Here is a 20421-nt window from a genome sequence, read left to right on the forward strand (position 1 = left end):
ATTATTTCTTCAAATATTCTCTCTGCTCCTTTCTCTCTCTCTCTTCTCCTTCTGGGACTCCCATGAGGCATACGTTGGTTCTTTAGATGATATTCCACTGGTCCCTTAGCCTTAGTTCTCTTTTCTTCAATCTTTTTTCTTTCTGTTCCTCAGTGTTGATAATTTTCATTGTCTTATCCTCAAGTGCACTGATTCTTTCTTCTGTTTGCTCAAATCTGCCTTTGAATCCCTCCAGTAAATTTTTCATTTCAGTTATTATACTTTCGTTTTGGTTTCTTTTTAGATTTTCTCTTTATTGATATTTCCATTTTATTCACACATCATTTTCTTTACTTTCCCCACACCTGCCTTTAGCTAGCATCTTTAAGACAGTTGTTTTAAAGTCTCTGTCTAGTGTATCTACCATTAGGTCTTTTTCAGGGACAGTTTGTGTTGATTTATTTTTCTCCTTTGAATGGGATGTACTTTACTATTTCTTTGCATGCCTTGTGATTTTTTTGTTGAATACTGGACATTTGAATCTAATAATATGGTAACTCTGGAAATCAGAATCTCCCCTTTCCCCAAGGATTGCTGTTTTTATTTATTGTTTTGATTTTTTGATTGTTGTAGGCTGTCTCTGTGCTGAGGATGAGCCAGAGGTGTAAACTTAAGGTCTTCTCAGGTCTTTTCTGAGCCTTTCCCTGTGCATGTATGGTCACTTTCTAATTTTCCCCATATATGCAGTTGTTTTTGAATGTTCTAGTCTTTAACATCTGGCTTCCCAAATGGGAGAAAGCAAACAATGAAGGGGGGAAAAACAGGTGCCAGCCCTTTAAGTCCCCTGAATGTCATTTCAGCCATAAGGGGAGGGCCTTGAAACAATTGGGGGAGGAGTAACAACAACGGCTACCCGCATTTGTCTGCATCTCTGTGATCAGAAGCAGCAATCAGTGATCAGAGCAAAGATCCCCAATATTTGGAGAACAGGGTTCTTGTTGCCCATCCTAGCTCCCACAGGCTATGTGCAAGCTGCTCCAGGAACACATGCACAGGGCCTGGTGCAAGGCTAGTGGTGGAGGATGGGTAGCCGCTACTTTGCTAAGAGCTGAAATTGACTGAAATTAACCTCTATTTACCATCCAAGTCTTCCCCCTGGAAATTACAAGACTTCAACAGACTCTGGAGGTCCAAAATAGTTACATTACACAGATTCTGCTAGTGCAACTGTTGTCTTGGTGAGCAGACAGATTCCAGGTGCTTTCTACTATATCATCTTCCCAGAATCCTCTTGATTTTGCCCTGTATTCTTGGCCTCATCATTTCATATTTGGATAACTGGAATAGACTCTTAGTCTCCCTGTTTTTAACCTTACCATCCTCTTCGCACTCCAGGCCCCCTCAACTTTCCTGTATTAACTGCCAGAGTGATCTACCTAAAAGAACACTCTGAAAACATCTGTGAGACTAAAAACCTCTTCATGGCTTGGCATTACCTGCAGGATCAATTCCAAATTAACCTCAGCATTGTCAATACAGGGCTCTCCACGATGATGTCCCTTTCTAGCTCTAGAGTCTCATCTCATGCCACTTCCCATAAGTAGTATATACTTGGTAATAATGAATCTCTTGTAATTCTCTTATCTCACGATGCTGCACGCTTCAGTGCTCCTGTTCATGTTGATCTCTCTGCCTCAAAAGGATCCTTTTCCAGTTTTTTTTTTGCTTTTATGATGCTGCCTCTTATTAGCCTTTTAGAATTCTCATTTCTCAGAAAATATTATTTGACCTCTTTGGCCCTCAGGCTGTCTTAAGAATGTCTGTTGATAGAATGCTTACATCTATCAAAGAATGTTAATCATTATACAGAAATAATTTGTTTACGTTTCTCTTTCAAATAAAGAGCATATCTAACATCCAAGGGCAACAAACACGTCCTATTCATCTTTGTATCCCTAGATGTAGAAAAATGCTTGGCACAAAATAAAATGTTGAACTGAATTCCTACCACACTTTCCAGAGTAAACCAGAGGCAAATAAAATTCAGAATATAGGTGTTAAAAATTATACATTTTTCTAACCAGTTCTAATTATATATTACAAAACCCTAAAGATGTAGGAGAGTGAAACTGTTAATATGGGGGACTTGAGAAGTTGTATCACCTACACCCATGTTTTAGTTTCCTGTAGCTGCCATAACAAATTACCACAAACTTGGTGCCTTAAAACAACATAAATTCATTTTCTCTCAGTTCTGGAGGCCACAAATCTAAAAGTAAGGTGTTGGTGGGGCCATACTCCCTCTGAAGGCTCCAGGAGAGAATCCTTCTTTGCCTCTTTTAACTTCTGGTGGCTGCTGGTATTCCCTGGCTCCCAGCCACATCACCCCAGTCTCTGCCTCTGCCCTCACACTGCCTTCTCCTCTGCCTTTTCTTCAGTATCTTATAAGGACTTGACATTTGATTTAGGGCCCACCCAGATAATCCAGCATGATCTCATCTTGAGATGCCTCATCTTGAGATCTTTAACTTAATTCCACCTGCAAAGGCCCTTTTTCCTAACGAGGTCACATTCACAGGCTCTAGGGATTTCAATGCGGATGTATGTTTTTGGAGACCACCATTCAATTTACTATAATGTGCTCTCTAACGCCCCCAAAGTCACATCCTTCTCATATGAAAAATACATTCACTCTATCTCAACATCCCCCAAAGTCTTAATCCATTACAGCATCAACTCTAAGTCTTAAATCTCATCTAAATGTCATCAGCTCAAAAGTCTCAAATATCATCATCTAAATAGGATGAAGGAGACTCTGGGTATGGTCCATCCTCTCCATCTGTTGACACGTGAAACTAGAAAACAAGTTATCAGTTTCTAAAATATACTGGTGGCGACAGGTATAGACAGGATAGACATTCTCATTCCAAAAGGGAGAAAGTAGAAGAAATAAAGTGGTCATCAGTCTCAAGCGAGTTTGAAATCCAGCAGAACAAATTCCATTAGGTTTCAAGGCCTGCAAATAATCCTCTGTGGCTCAAGGCTCTGCCCTCTGGGCATGAGGGGCTTCACTGGCCCCTGCCTTTGGGCCCCCAGCAGCTCTGTTGACATAAAATCTTAAATGAATGCCCTGGGGCCAGCCCCGTGGCCGAGTGGCTAAGTTCGTGGGCCCGCTTCGTGGCCCAGGGATTCACCAGTTGAGATCCCGGGTGCGGACATCAAGCCATGCTGAGGCGGCATCCCCCATGCTGCTACTAGAAGGACCCACAACTAAAAATATACAACTATGTACCAGGGAGCTTTGGGAGGAAAAGGAAAAATAAAACCTTAAAAAAAAATAAATAAAGTCTTGATTTTAAGGTAAACCTAACCAATACTATTGGAATTCAGGAGAGCAGTTACTCTTACAGGACTGGGCAGGGTATTGTGCCTGAAAGGGAGCAGGAGCACTAGTTTTTGGAGTATTGATCATCATCTGCATCTTGGATGTGCAGATTGGTTACATAAGTGTGTTCTCTTGTGAAAATTCACTGGCACGCATACTTATGACGTGTATTTTTCTATGTGTATGTTATATTTCAATAAAAAAGATTTCTTTTAGCTTCAAGCAATAGAGGAAATGATCTCTGAACAAGGAGAGTCAAGTTATGGCTGCTCTTATCAGCTGATAAAAGTGAGAGACTCATCTTTGTCTCAGATTACTGAAAGATACAATTCAGCTATCTTTCCTATATTAAAAGAGAGAGTTATTTCAGTGCACAGCCATAAGAACAGCTGCAAGTCAGCAGCTAGTAATATCATTACCATTCTGGAGGATAATCTAGGATTAGGAAATATCGCTATGACCATTGTCTCGATGTCTAAATACAAATAGAGTCAAAGAAGGCAATAAGCTAAAGTAGAACCAGCTTTGAAAACTGGTTACCTCTAGCATATAGTTCTGCATGGCTATTTCTTCTAAATAATAAGGTAGATAGGGAGGCAATTGCGAAGAAAACATTACAAAAAATAAACTGATTTTAAGAATCCTTCATTCAGCAGAGCTTGAAATTAAAAAATGTTGAACCTGGCAGACTACAGGGATATGATACAACTGTGTCCTTTCACTGGATTCAGGCCAATGACTGAGAACCCATGAAGAGTCAACCAGGCTCCTAAATGTGTTCACTGTGAGTCTTAGTAGACAGTGGGTTTCAGGTTTGCAATTTGGGTACACTTGTGAAAAACACATATATATTTAAACACAGCAGTATCAATTCAATCTCTCTATATTTGTGATGCACTGGCTAATCAAAAGCTAGGCAGGACAGGAAGGTGCATGTTCAAAACTGTTTTCAGAGATCCCATAATTTTAGATTTGACCATTAGTAGGTTGCAATTGTATATCAGTCCAGGAAAAACATTATACCAAATTCAGAATGCCCTATTCAGGAACATGACTGGCAATACTATAAACTTTATTTTAAGCATTCTCGACTTTGAAAACCAACTACCACAAATACCGTTTGAGTACCACAGCTCAACAGCTTATCTAGTTAATTAAATTCTTATATTTTATAAAACTTGTGAAATACGGGGGGGTGGAACACTTGAACCTCAGGTATAACAGATGCTCATTCTTTGACAGTCACTATTTGCTAGGAGCTCCTCAATAACAGTTTTTTAATCTTTCACCTCTATGAGCTCTTCTTGAGAACGCAAATTTATCATTCTTAAAATTAAAAAATTCTGCTGTCCTAAAGCTATCTTAATAAATGCTGTGTAATATTCTGGGACCACATTCCATATGGCTGTCTATGTATATACACGACAGTAACTGTATTTTTTATTTTATTTTTTAAATTTTTACAGTTTTTTTTTTTTTGAGGAAAATTAGCCCTGAGCTAACATCTGCTGCCAATCCTCCTCTTTTCGCCGAGGAAGACTGGCCCTAAGCTAAGATCTATGCCCATCTTCCTCCACTTTATATATGGGACGCCTACCACAGCATGGCTTGCCAAGCGGTGCCATGTCCGCACCCGGTATCCAAACTAGCAACCCCTGGGCCACCGAAGCGGAACGTGCAAACTTAACTGCTGCGCCACCGTACTGGGCCAGCCCCAGTAACTGTATTTTAACACCAGAATTATTTGTAACGGTAATTTAGGGCTCCAGAGCACAGGTTTCAAACTTGGCTGCTTAAAAATCAGCCTATCTGATTTCAGATACTCTCTGAGTTTTGAATCAGAACTCTCTAATCTACAGTCACTCATTAATCCAGTCAACAATTTCTAAGATAATTGTTGAAATGAGAAGACATCTTTTAATATAAGATGGGGGAAAGATTTTGACCTGTCAAGATTCCGAATTAATTTTTAAAAACTGAGAGCAATCCTTTATGGTAATTTATATATTTTCACTGTAATTTAAAACAAGAGTTGATTAAAGCACTATTAATCACAAGAGAGAATTATGGGGTCATTAATAATATGGCTGAAGGCTGTTGAAATCTCTAACCCAAAGTACATAATGCTGGCAATACATTTTGGTGTAGCGATGATCAGTGTCAGCACTAGAGACATATGATGTGTCCTGAATCCTAGCTCAGTCACTTATTAGCTATGTGACTTTGGGCAAATTACTTAACATCTCTCTCTCTCAACACCTCCTCTGTAGGATGAGGATAACTCTACTTCACATGGTTGTTGTGAAGATTAAAATGAGCTAATTCATGTAAAACATTCAAAACAAGGCTGAGCTCAATAAATGAATACTGTTTTCTAGAAGCCCACGTAGTTGTACACATGATTTAATTTGGCCATATAAATTGCCCATGTAAAGGTAATTTACATATGACAGCTAATGTTGTAGTCTATCTAATATTACCTCTTTTGTCCTTGAATGCAAATATCATTTAATTCCATAGTCACTTTTAATAAGTACCCACATTAGTTCAAAAGAGACCCAAAGTGCTGGTAGGAATAGACTCTGTGGAATATATTGGTCCAACTGATTGATTCCCATTGAGAAGTTTCGTGGGGGAAACAATCCTTCCAGTTTTACTTACGCTTAATGAGATCCTCAGACTAAGGTCAATGAGCTCAGGAAACACGGTTATAAATCATGCCACCTGACAGACATAGGAGAAGCAGGAAGATGAGGAAAACAAGTACGGGGGCAGGAAACCTAGGTTGATTTATTTGCATTGAGACAATTCAAGAGAGATCAGGAAACTCAGAAGATTTATAATTTCCCTGTGGCATCATAAAAGGCAGCAGTCTGACAAAAGGAAGGGCAAGTTAGATCTGATGCTAGAAAAGAAGGGAAGAAAAAGTCTTATCAAATTTTTGTGAAGCATTTTCCTACATCTGGAATTGATGATAAAAAAGAAGGAACAGACGGATGAAAGGAGACTGGGAGGAATCCAGATTTCCCCACATCTCCCAACCTCTGGAGTTTACCTAACTTCAAGCAAGCAGAAGTTACAAAAATATGGTCTATTTCTTTATAGGATACAAAGAAGATTTTAAGGGGACAGTGAGTAACCAGGATTTTTTTTTTCAACTTCAAAATGCAATACTTTACTACTTTCATAAAATAAGCAAATTTCTATAGACAGATTTAAACAATCCCTACATATGTGTTTTCTTATACTTTATAATTGCTTCTTTTTAAACTATTCCTAATATCAGCAATTAGCAGATAATAATAGGTAAATATACTGATTTGTCAAAACATGGAAAATAAAGAACTTCAGACCTCAAAATTCACTTTATCTACTCATCTGATATTATAGGTGAGGAAAATAAAACCCAGAGAGGGTAAGTTAGGCAGCTTGTAGCCTGGTTTATATAAAAAGCAAAAAATAAATTAGTTGCCAACACTTAGATATCAAACGATTTACAGGTGCGGGGGTAAAAAAGTACAAACTTCCTCCTATAAAGATAAGTGAGTCCTGGGGATACACTGTACAGCATGGTGACCACAGTTAACAACACTGTGTTGTACATTTGAAAGTTGCTGAGAGGAGATCTTAAAAGTTCTCATCACAAGAAAAAAAATTTGTAATTTGTGGTGATGGATGTTAACTAAACTTATTGTGATAATCATGTCACAATATATACAGATAATAAATCATTATAGTATACACCGAAAACTAATATAATTTTATATGTCAATTATATCCCAATTAAAAAAAGATTCATATAAAAATCTAGGGGGAAAAATGGATGCTTGGGTAACATGGGGCTCACATCTTACATAGCCACAAGCTGGAATTAAAAGTGGCGCCTCTTTTGACAAAGCTTGTGGCCCTAATGCATTCCAGTTCTCTCTGCTATTGCCTTACATACTTCACTCACTTCTTTTATTTATGACGTCCACCTGGCCCACGGGGCCCGAGAGTTAGGTACTATAAGGTATACTAGTACTTTGTCAACTGTGAAGTATTCTTTACTAGTTGATGGTGTTATTACTGCTCAAGATTATACACTTAGTTATCAATAGAGTCAGAGCTAGAGCTCAGGTCTCTTGACACTCAGTGTAGTGTTATTTCTATGATACTACTCTGCTTCATACAAACAAGAAAACAAGATAGCAACAGTTACAGAATGGGAATTTCTATATTTGAAGAAATAGCCACACCAATGAGAACAATTTGGGTTAGAATAAATAAAATTAACAACTGTAGTACAATGAGTAAATACTTTCTCTTTTTCTTTCTTCCTCCCCTCTCATGTTTCAACTTAATGCCCGGAGGAGGATGAATGTGTGAATGAAAAGAAGCATAGAACAGCTTTGCTAATGATAAGGAAAAAAAGTGTTTTCATGGCTAGGAAATTCCAAACTACAAAGATGAGTCTTGAAGTGAAGATTAAAGTAGAGATTAAGTCGAGGAAGTAGAAGGCAATTCCAGAAGTAAGGACAGTGAATGGAAAATGCTGTGCATCCAGTTCCTTTCAAATAAATCTGGATACCATCAGCAGGAAAAATCTAGCTGATCTTCATGTTTGTAGTGGTTTAGAAGTATGTATATTGAATACTTAATATATAAAAATCTAGAATTCAAGGGAGATATGATAATTAAAAAGAGATTAACATTTTTATCTGACCAAGCCAGGGCTGTTGAATCATTAAATGCTGATTGAATCTTCCATTCTGTCAACTTCTGAATATTGTATACTCTAACTAGACAGAAGGTTTTCACTTTCTACGATAACAAAATAATAGTCACTGTCAGGAGATGTCACACAGGACAGCTGAGGTTGATGCTTGTGTACAGAGCAAATACAGCAGAAAGTAGGCACTGTCAAGTGCAACAGAGAAGGGGTCCTCCAGCAGCACCGAGCATAAATGTGTTCTCTGAAGAATGTCTGCTCAGTCAAGCAAAAGGTACCTGGCATTATAAATGTGGGTGTCGGAGCCGGCCCCGTGGCCGAGTGGTTAAGTTCGCGCGCTCTGCTTCGGCCGCCCAGGGTTTCACGAGTTCAGATCCTGGGTGCGGACACAGCACCGCTCAGCAGGTCATGTTGAGGCAGCGTGCCACATGCCACAACTAGAAGGAGCCACAGCTAAAAAAATATATACAACTATGTACTGGGGGAATTTCGGGAGAAAAAGCAGGGGAAAAAAAAGACTGGCAGCAGTTGCTACCTCAGGTGCCAATCTTAAAAAAAAAAAAAAGTGTCGTGAACAAATGGATACTTGAAAGCTCTCAAAGGCTGGTCTCATTATCAAGAATTTACACTGCTTAGTGAGATGGTAGATGCCTATGACATTTTACTTTCCACACACAGCTTCAGTAGCACTCAAGCAATTTTAACACTTGCTATTTCTTTTTCCCTTTGTTCTCCAACAACTCAAGAGCTCTTCATAGCTGTACTCTATTACTGTCCTCCTTCTACAGAATGTAAAATAGTTTTATTGTTCTCTCTCCAATTTTAGACATCACTTTTAAACTAGTTTTAATACTATGATGAATGGGTTTTTCCAGTTGTTCTGGAATTGGTGAACAGGGCCCAAAGCTGGGGACAAATAAGAGCTAATAAACAAGCTACATTATGAAGACAGCTTACTAACGGGTGGCAGAAAAGGCACTACTGTGCACCAATCCAACACCTCAGCACATGTCTTTTTTGGTTGATGTCATGAGGAGTGTATACTCATGCGTAAGAGGTCCTCTTTGCCTAAGCTAAGTGAGAGGGGCTCAAAGAGAATTCTTTCCTAAATCTTAAAGTATTCAACCCTAAAGCCTGGATGGGAGTACAAGAGAAGAAGACTAGCATCTCATTCCTTTGTTTGGCACTTACTTAGGGATCACATGTTGATTAGCTCTGTGCTTATCTTAGGAGGAAAAAAGACAACTGGAGATCGATGGCAAGATGGACAAAGAAGCACTGAGGCAGCCTAAATATTCTCACTATTGGGCATGGCAAGGATGCATGAGTTTCCTGTGGGGGAAGTGACATTATGGAAAGCAGCCAGGTTTATGTCTTTTGGTTACTGCTCTACCCCAAGGGGGTCAATGCTGGCCAGAGAAGCAGTATCAGAGGACTGCAACAGCATTAGAGGACCCCAATACCAAAGGAAGAAGAAAAAAGAGGAATGAAAGAGAACAGAACTTGTCCTTTCCACTGCAGGCCCCTCATGCGAGCTGAGGTAGGGAAAAGAAGATGGAATGAGTTCTGCTTTGTTATCTGATCTGCTTTCTGAGGTCATAAATTAAAATCGTCTTTTCTAGAGTTTAATATAAATATGGGATCATACAGTACATATTCTTCTATGTCTGCATTCTTTTGCTCAATGTGTTTTTGAGATTCATCCACATTGTTGTGTATTTGTAGGTCATGTCTATTTACTGCTGAGCAGTATTTCATTGCATGAATATACTACATTTGTTTACTCATTCAGTTGTGGTAGCCAACCTTTAAGACAGCCTGCAATGATCTCTGTCTCCAGTTATTCACATCATTGTGCTGTTCCCTCCCACGCTGTAGAGGGTTGGTCTACGTAATCAACAGAACAAGGCAGAAGTGATGGCATGTCACTTTTGAGGCTACCACGTTGGTTGCTCTCTCTTCTTCTTTCTTGGATCACTTGCTCACGGGGAAGCCAGCTGCCATGCCTTAAGTAACCCTAAAGAGAAGCCTAAATGTGTAGAGCCAAGAGCCACATGAGTGAACTTGGAAGTGAATACTGCAGCCCCGGTCACGTGTTCAGATAACTGCAGACCTGGCCAATAGCCTGACTGTAAACTCATAAGGATCCTTAGAACAACCAGCTAAGCTGCTCCCAGATTCCTGATCCTCAGAAACTATGGGAGACAGTAAATGTTTGTTGTTTTAAGACACTAAATTCAAGGTTATTTTTATGCAATAATAGATAGCCAATTTTGGTAACTGGGAATGGGTATTGCTGTAAGAAAAACCTAAAATGTGGGAGTGGTTTGAAATCGGGCAGTGGGCGAAAGCTGGAAGAAGAGGTGGAAGGATTTTGGGGACAGTGTTAGTGAAAAATCTAATGTGTCTTGAATAGACTGTTAGTAGAGAAATGGGCTTTGAGGAAGTTACCAGTAGGGTCCTACAGAGAAGTGAAGAATATGCAGTTGAGATCCTTGTCATGCAATACCACGCCGTTTACCAACAACATTGCCCGCTGTCAGGGGAAAAGTAAAAAGTGCACCTAATGAACTGAGTGATCTAGTTAAGGAGACTTTCAGCCAGGACCTGAAGGTGTGTCCTGGTTCCTTCTTGCTTCTTATAAGAAAGGAAAGAGATGACTGATGTGGCCACTCCAAACACAGCTTTGCTTGATCTTTTTATGTGCTTGTGAGAATTTACAAACAAAGCCTCAATCTAATATTTTTTAAAAACCTCCCTACATATATAATAGCAAACTTAAAGTGAAAAAAATTAGACCAAAACATCACACAATATATTCCCTACATTAGTCAATATTTGGCCTGAAAATAATTGTCCTTTGTGATGCACTTCCCTTAAACCATGAAGTCCCCACTAGAAATAAGAGGTGTAGAATATCCTAACTGTGCAGTTTATTTCAGGATGTCATCTTAAGGTCCAAGTGCAATAATACAATAGTCAACAAAGTACACTCTGCCTTCATATGCCTTAAATTTTAAGTCTTAAGTTCCTGCCTCCATAAGAATATTTAGTCGCCTATTGATTCATAAAGCAGAGAAGGGAAAGGGGATGGAAGACTGCTGTAGGAAGCCGCTAACGAAACTCCCAAGACAGATGTCTTTCTCTGACTCACCATTACAGTACAATGTATTTATCTTACTTAGACCTAACGTGGCATTATCTGAATAGAGAAGGTAGAGCATCTGCCTATGGAACTCAAGAGTTGAAAAGTGCATAGTGAATATCATCTTCAAACACTAAGTTTCCAGGGTAATCTATGATTATGAAAAATTAATTTTTCAGAAGTGGTTCCTTCAGGTTATTTTTAAAAAGCATGATGATTTTCTAGTTTTTGTTTTCTCTAAAAAGCAACTCATTCTGAAGAGCAACTAAACTAATGCAGTCTAAATCTCAAGTGAGTGGTCAGCTAAATATACTTTTAAAACAATAGTTTTGAACCCATAGGATGCTGAAATGACTATTCCGACTGGCTGCTCTCTGAAGGGAACTGTAATCACTTTTTATTTCATGTATGTCATGTTCCTAGGTGACGAAGGTTTAGGGGCACCAGAGCCTAAGTGGATGATTCTCTTAACCCCATATAAAGGAGAGAGAGACTGGCTTACAACGCCTTCCGGATAACTGTAGGGTTAGAAAATCTCTTCAGCGCCCATAGGTCAGGGATCCAGGGGATCGAATCCTCCTGTGTGATCACTCTGAATCTGAAAAGTCTCTGTCTGCGCAGTGTAGTCAAAGTCTGGGGGGCTGGGTACTGGCTGGTGCTTTCAGTGCTTCTGCAGACTGCTCAAAGCAGGCAGAATGTGAAGCATTCCTGGGTGCATACTGTTAGAAGCATAGCACATTGAGTCCTGATAGGGTACTGCCATCTCTAAAGACATAAAAGAAGCGAAATTATACTTCACTGCTATTTTATAGCTTCAAGTTCATAGTACTTCTCTTGGTAATCTGTAAAACAGGGACAAACCATATCATTTCTTTTTTGTTTTGGGTTCTTCATAGGCAGAAAGAGAGGGGAAGGAATGGAGTATAAATAAATATCCTTTCCTATCTCTCAGGGGAACAAATGAGTGTCATAAAAACTTGAAATAGCATTGTCTGTATTATAATTCCAATACGACCTTTAGAATTACCAACTGGCTGGAATGTCCACATAAGACGGGAAGAGTAAGAAGAGAATTGGCAGTAATTCTGGTTCCACCACTTAGTCTTTGCGGAAATTTAGCCAAGAAATTTCATCTTTTGGGGTCTCAAATGCTTCATCTATATAATGAGGATAATATTACCCAATGTTGTGGTGAGGACTAGATATGATGTCTATAAAGCAACTGAGCCCAGCATATTATAGTCAACTGATAAGTGGTAGCCATTTTTGTAGTTATTCTGTTTTCACATAATTCTGAAAAGTTATACTAGTCAGGGATATAAGGGAGAGGGCACGTATGCAAACAGAAAGCCACAGAACCAGAAAGTGAGTGAAACAGAATGTATGCTTGGAAGTTATAATTTTCTTAGTGCTGACAACTTTGGGCAAGTGGGCATTTAAATGATGCTCTTCAATGATGAAAATGTAAGATTTAAGAAAGACATTAGAATTATCTTTTTTAAAATGCTATATTATAGCATATCATTAAAAAAAAAACAGGTAGAAAAAAGGAAGGATAAAATGTACTACTTGGGGCTGGCCTGGTGGTGCAGGGGTTAAGTTTGCATGTTCTGCTTCAGAGGCCCTGGGGTTCGCCAGTTCGGATCCCGGGTATGGACATCGCACTGCTGGGCAAGCCATGCTGTGGCAGAAGTACCAGATATAAAGTGGAGGAAGATGGGCATGGATGTTAGCTCAGGGCCAGTCTTCCTCAGGAAAAAGAGGATTGGCAGCAGATGTTAGCTCAGGGCTAATCTTCCTCAAAAAAACAAAGAAACAAAAACAAAACAAAACAAAACATACTACTGTCTTACTCTCCTAACTGCTCTGAGAACTATGTTCTTCCCCAGAAGAGCAGAACACAATGTGCTGGTGGTGTAATTCTGAACACTACGGCAATACTGAAAGTTGAATAAAGTTATTAGGGCTGAGTGAGAATGAGAGCCCAGTTACTGAAACCCCCTTCCTTCAATGTACACGCATCACCTACAGCATGGTTGTCGTGTGGAACAGGGATCTTTGAGAGGGAAGAGAAGTGGGGATCTAAGTCCTTAAGTATTTAAGTAATTAATCTCACACCAATCCTGTAAGGTAGGTGATGTTACCCAAATTTTATAGGTGAGGAACAGGAATCTCAGAGAAGTAATCTAACTGGTAAAGGGATAGCTAGAGTCACAACGGAGGTCTGATTAGTTCTCTACTAGGTCGTCACTGGGCAGTAAGACATTCACTTTCCATGAGGACAGTTTTTGACACACAGAAGACGCTCAGTGAATCTGAAATGAATGGGCAAACAAACCACATAACGCAAGGATGATTTGCTGAGGCTATCAGCAGGGTAAGGCCAGGGAATATCCTCTGCAGAATGGTTTTGCCAAATATTTAGGACAACTAGTACTTTAAGCACTAGACTAAGCTTCTTTAAGACAAGTACGAGGTCTTTATATCCCTCATGCCTAGAAAATGTTGGAATAAAAGAATATATTGTCTGACATTTCATCCTAATGTAGAGTATTAGAAAGTTGTGGGGGTAAATGAGACTGTCTAGATTCAAAACCTATCAGTTTAAGTTTGTAGCCTTTACTCTTATAATGTTATAGTTGACTTTTAAAACCAGAAAAAAACAACCTAGCCTGTCTTGAAATGCCCAGCCTGCCCAGGACACATCTGTATATAGCACACAGGGCAGAGCCAGGCTCCAAACTAACAGCAAATACAATATGGAGGCTGTAAGATTCCTGAGGTGAAAAGGAGAAAATAACGCTGAGAGAAAGGCTATCTGGGACAGCTGCTGTGGCTAAACAGATGTATTAATGCTTTCTAGGGTTCTATCTGAGTTTACGTTAAACCCAATGGGAGTGCCTGACAATCACAGTGGGGGCTTCTTCACGACTTACAATCTGAATGCAGTGGTTGCACCCATCCCAGCACATCTGGACTCTGTGAGACAACCTTAGTTTTTATTGTTTTCATTGGCCCTGTCCCCTTCCTCTGATGTGGTCTCTCCAGGTGCTGCTTTGCCATGAAGGAATCAGGAAGACAAGTTACCCTGGAGGGGTAAGCAAATTGGGACCATATTAGAAGAGGGTGACCCCTAAATCTGTAACTCCCTTCTTGCTTCCCTCTTTCTGACAATAGGAATCTCACATGAATGCCAAGAGCCCATCAGGCAGTGGAGGTTCCACTTACTGGAAAGCCTGGTCAACGCGGACTGTCTCCTTGTTAAGAAATGGCCTTTAGATTGAGGCACATTCCAGCAATTCAAAAACTAGAAGCTTTAAATTACAACAACATTGACGCCATATCCTCTTTCCAAAAGGCCTCTCCTTTGTCTAAAAATTAGTACACACATTTAGAGAAATTAAAGAATCAGGATGTCTTCGGCATGACCTGTTCATTTTTGCTCATAGCATCCCAGACACATTTTGAGAGGGCAGCAATATGAAACTTCACACGGAAGGGAGACAGAAAAACACTGTTAGGAAGGACACCCAAGAACTACCTTATCTTTCTCCATACAAAGATCGCCTCACTACAGAACATCGAGGGCATATAGTTAGATGTAAAGATATTAAGAATTCTTTAGCCACTCCTTTCTAAGGTTATAAGTTCATGGATTACTTAATATCCTTAACTTTCACTTAATAAAAACATATCTTGAGAGGCAAGTAATCAAAAGCCACTGTGAATGAGATACAGTACTCTAGGCTGCCTGACATTTTATTCTATTTGGTGTCTTAAAGTGGAGGGGACCATAAACTACTTAAATCATATGTCCATATATTCAGGGCTAACTACTTAAGAGAACTGATATTGCTAAATATATATACTCACAAACTAGTGAATGAATGCCTTTCCTCAACAGTACCCTCCTATTTCATATTATCAGCTTCCCCTGGCCCCGCTGTATTGAGGTATAATCGACAAGTATAAATTGTATACATTTAAGGTATATGACGTGAAGTTTTAATATATGCATACGTTGTGAAATGATTATTACAATGAAGCTAAGTGACATTTTCATTACCTCACATAGTTACCATTTTTGTGTGTGTGTGGTGAGAACACTTAAGAACGACTTCAGCAAATTTCAAATATACAATACAGTATTACTAACTCCAGTAACCATGCTGTACATTAGATCTCCAGAACTTATTCATCTCACGTAACTGAAACTTTGTAGCCTTTGATCAACATCTCCCCATTTGCCCCACTACCAGGCCAGGGCAATCACCACTCATATTATCAGCTTTGACAAGCCAAATTTCAGTTTTGAACTACTGGACAGGTGTCTTTAATAATAAGCACACTCTTCCTGTTTTACTTAACAGGCATTCAAATATTGGACAGTGTCCTCTTCCTGTGACGAACTATTTTAGGATACTAGAAAAGTTTTCTTTCACTTGTAAATACACAACAGGTTGTTTTTTGCTGGTTAGTTATCTATCCTATAGAAAAGGGACATCTTTTGGTATTTTCTTAGCAAAGTCAGCCACATAAATAAACATAAAGTCTATTTTCCAAGCAGTTTTAATATTGGTCTACAAACAGAGAAAATATCTTTATTGTGTAAATACTGATTCTTGTTAATTTGAACATTAAATATTATGCCAAAAATACTATCATTTGATGACTGAACCCCCAAAGTAGAAAAGAAGAAATTCCTTCACTTGAAAAACTTGCCCAGTCTGATTACTTCAGGCAGAAGAGCAAATCTGGGCAGCCGAAATGTACAGAAAACGTGACCGAGAATGCACGAGATGATCCTGGAAGACAGCACTGTCGACAGTGCAAACAGTACAGGAATGGCCAATGAAGAGCATTCAAGATAAAGAAGTGGACTCAGGTTTTAAAATTCAGCTTTCTGCTTATTTTCAACAGGAATTCCCCCACCTCCTGCCCCCAGTTTTTAAACTGTGGTAAAACATACGTAACATAAAATTTATCATTTTAACCATTTTTAAGTGTATAGTTCTGACCATTAAGTACATTTACATTGTTGTGCAACCATCATCAAAAGGGAAAGTTTTAGCTTTTATTTTCAAAGATGAAAGGCCTTACATAAATATTAAGCATTAAATTTGGGTAGGGTTTAGGTTGGAAAACAGCAAAACTTTGCTCTTACCTTCAGAGCTTACCTAGCCCTGAATAACTAGAAATTGTTTAAAGAAAAAGATACCTAGTGCCTTCTGTAGCAGGAATCTGACCGGCTGTAAAAAATAAGCCTTTTTCATTTCAAATGGGCAGCATTTCACTCATTTCAACTAGCCATTGCACAAAGTGAAAAAACATTCTCACAGGAGATTTTTGACATCATCTAAACCAGTCTTCTTACCAAGGATAGCGTGCATTTCCTAGACATAGCCAGAGATTTGTGAAGAAGATCAAAGTCTCTGCTTATGAAATTAACTAGATACAAAGATCAGATGAGCCCCTGAAACATCAGCTGGCAGAGGCCGAGTAGAGGACAGTGGAGAGCTGGTGCCAGCCCCGCTCGCTGCAGCATACCTGCTGTTTGAGCTGCTGCACCAGCCGATCCTTCTCCCGCTTTAGCGCAGCCACTTCCTCTTGGGTCTTTTTCTTAGAGGATGAAAGCTCCAAAAGAGCTATATTGGCATCTTTTTCACTAATGGCAGCGAGAAGAGCTTCTTGCCTGCAAAACAAAGAAAATGCCAAGACTTTCATTTAATCCTCACTACAATCCTTTGAAGTTACTATTATTGTTACCCCCATTTTATGGGCGAAGAAACTAAGGCTTTTGAGAGTTTATATAGCTTGCCCAAATTCAAACTTGAAGTAAATGATGCAACCAGGAATCCCATTCAGGTTTTTCTGACTCTAAATGTCTTTACTATGTTGTTATACTGACATCTTATAAAGAGTTCCTAGATATAGCTGCAGTTAAACTTGAAAAGTAAACAAAGTTAATGACTTTTTTTTTTTTGAGGAAGATTAGCCCTGAGCTAACATCTGCAGGCAATCCTCCTTGCTTTGCTGAGGAAGACTGACCCTGAGCTAACATCTGTGCCCATCTTCCTCTACTTTATATGTGGGATCCCTGCCACAGCATGGCTTGACAAGTGGTGCGTAGGTCTGTGCCTGGGATCCTGGCCTGCGACCCCCCGTCGACCAAGCAGAGGGTGCGAACTTAACTGCTACACCACTGGCCGGCCCGTTAATGACTTATTTTTAAGTAAGAATAATCCTGCCTCCTATACACTTTTCCCATTTAACTAATTCTTTTGATAAGTATTTTGTAGCTTCCAGACAAACAGAGGCATTACTGAAACTGACCACATTTTTATGCATAGGGTGTGTAACAAATTGTAAATGTTAGTAAATAAGCTTTAGAAAAATCAGCCAGCCATCTGTTCCTGGGACATTCTGAATATCCATAACTCTTTTTATCTCATCAATGCAAATAAGTTCCCAGTTATGGCTTTATTTGGCAATGAATTGTACAGTCTGAAACAATAGCAAACTTTACAGATTCCTTGTGGTTTAGCTAACTACTTTTTGGTTGATATCCAGAAGGAAAAGAAGGTGAAATTTAGTAAGGGGTAAACATGAGAAATTTACAAAATAATCAGAATGAAGTTGGTGAACAGTCTCACAGTCCAAAATGCATCCCTCAATAGTTCATCTTCTATGGAAGTCATCCGTAAGAAGACAGATTTGATTTACAAGAACCATATCAGTGGCCTGAGCTTTTGACCTGAGGAAATGCTGAACCTGAGAATGCACTGCCTGAGTCTAACCTTGCTTCTGTCTTTTGTTAAAATAATTATACCTCAATAGCAGTCACACGGAGACTATCTTTTGAATTTTCTGACAAGGATATTCTATAATCTGGATGGGTAGGTCTGGGAAACTTGAACAAGAAGTACTAACAAATAGAGGTTGTAGATGAGTTTACATCATGGAAATGAAGACTTGTTTAACTAGTCTTTGCTGTTGGAAGGGAAGAAGATTCTCACTGACTCCAGTACAACTTTCCACTGTCCCTACACTCTATACAATTCTAAGAAATGGCAGATGGCTTATCCCATGAAGCTCTAGTCAACACCAAAGGGATAACAACAGTCTAAATATATCCACTGACCACTTGAAAAAAATATGTTAAGTGGTGAAATGAGCTTAAAGGTGAAGGAGTTCAAGACGGTCTCACTATGCAGTTTCCTGTTGATTGCTGTCATCTGTTCCCTTTTGGGAAGCTCAAAGGCTGACAAAGCTGGAATGAGAAAAGTGCTTTCTCAATAAGGTTGCTGCATTTCTGTGCACCAATGTCAGAATTATATATTTAGCAGCAGTAAACTAATAGAAGATAAATGAAAGATAAATTACTCTATCCAATTAGATCCAATCATGAGCATCTTTGCTGAATGCAAGATACAAAGGTGATGGAATCTGAGTTCCACTGTGTGCTTAAGGAAAGCATCATAATATGAAATAGTAAAAATTATTTTATATTGTTGAAGCATTTTGCCTGAATTCCAAAATCTTTTATAAATGATATGCTTAGCCAGCTAGTGTGGTACAGTTAATCTCTGGGGTAAAATGTCACATTCCCAAACTGCAATAGGATATAACAGGTGACAATTCAGATTCTAAATTTTAAAATAAAGAATGTGGCACTGGAGTCTGAGCCAATGCAATAATGCCTTTTCAATAAGATACATAATCTGAAGTTTTTTCTTTTTATATACAATTCAAATAGAAATTTTATTATGTCATCGATGCTATTTATTTTTTATTGAGCATTGATAATATACTATGAACTACACAGAATCAAACTTTTTCTCCCATACCCATGGCTCTTACCTTCTAAAAATTTCCTAACAGATTAACATACCATTGTCCTTTCCATTTTAAAAGTATACTCTTGATATTGATTTCTACACGTGTGACAAATAAAAATGGCAAGCAATAGGATATATTGGAGAATATGAGGAAGCCATTTGGTGTAAATCTAATTCGGCCTGACCTTGTCTTTCCAAAAGGGCCTTACCGTGGCTGTTGAGCACGCATTGTATATCTGCTTTAGATATTCCCTATGGCAAGAACAAAGACCCTTGAGATAAAGGTGCAACTTCCCTCCCCCTCCCAACGTTGGCATTCCCTTAAGGATTAAGCATCTTTCCTTAGGCTAGGAACTGATTGCTGCGCTCACCTGTGACCACCCAGCTCGAGACAATAGGCTTGCCTCCTGCTACACCCTCTGAGACAGCAGACCCACTACCTGCTGTGTCCATCAAGCACTGTCGACAGGGCAATCTTGTGACTATTGTGGGAGGGACATTTCAATCATATGTGAAACGTCCTGTATGGGGGTATATAACCACTCTGTATACCTCACTTCTTTGGTGCCCTTTCTTCCTTTGGGAAGAAAGGCCCCAGGCCATGGTCCTCAGACTTCAGCTCAGAATAAACTCACCCAAATTTTCATTTATAGATTGGTTAGGGATTATTTTCGTCAACATGTGTATGTGCCTAAAAAGGGCAATTCATAGTTAAGAGAATAAAATGCTTTGATTATACACTGTACGTGTAATCATATAAATTCTGGGTAATGTCAGCATCTTTTATGGGTATACTAGCTTTTAGGTTTTTCTTTTGTTTTTGGAAAGAGACAGAGATGGTAATAATATCTTGTCTACAGATTTGAAATGGACACTATAGAGAAGAACAACCTCTTTAAAAAAATCTGGAGGAATATTAAAGTTGACCAATAGTAACAATCATCTAACTTTTTGAGAATAAAAAAAAATCCTGCTGTTCCCTTAATATATTTAATAGAAAAGACCATACAGTGTAGTTGAACTTATGTGGTTAAATTTTACAGAGAGCACTCAAAAGTGTCTAAACTACAAATTTTGCAGTTTTGCTTTTCGGAGGGAATGGAATTCAGAACGGAAAAAAAGCAAACTACAAAAAGAATCTTATTTTAGTAGCCACCTACTCTTAATATAATTGCTTCTTTGAAAACATATTTTTTGATAAAAGTAACATGCATTCATTGAAGAAAAGCTGGAAGATACAGAAAACTATAAAGAAGAAAACAAAAATACCAGAAATAGTTCCTTTTCAATCAGAGTCAATTGCTTGCGATCTGGAAGTCACCTATTCTAATTCTAACATGGCTATTTTAAAGAAGAATGAAGC

At 38.8% G+C, this 20421-nt stretch overlaps 1 protein-coding gene across 16 annotated transcripts in view; it reads right to left on the reverse strand.

Annotated features, from left to right (window-relative positions):
• ERC1 (ELKS/RAB6-interacting/CAST family member 1) overlaps positions 1-20421 on the reverse strand; it is a 526143-nt gene that overhangs the window by 115244 nt on the left and 390478 nt on the right. For all 16 annotated transcript variants that reach the window (XR_011497049.1, XR_011497048.1, XM_070494769.1 and 13 more), the window contains one exon: positions 16768-16912. Coding sequence is in view for 14 of the 16 variants with exons in the window: in XM_070494769.1 (XP_070350870.1) it covers positions 16768-16912 (145 nt within the window). In the remaining 2 variants the exon portion in view is untranslated. The remainder of the gene's footprint in view (positions 1-16767; positions 16913-20421) is intronic.

This window comes from Equus asinus, chromosome 22 (assembly GCF_041296235.1).
Source record: "Equus asinus isolate D_3611 breed Donkey chromosome 22, EquAss-T2T_v2, whole genome shotgun sequence".
In the NCBI taxonomy this organism is placed as follows: Eukaryota; Metazoa; Chordata; class Mammalia; order Perissodactyla; family Equidae; genus Equus; species Equus asinus.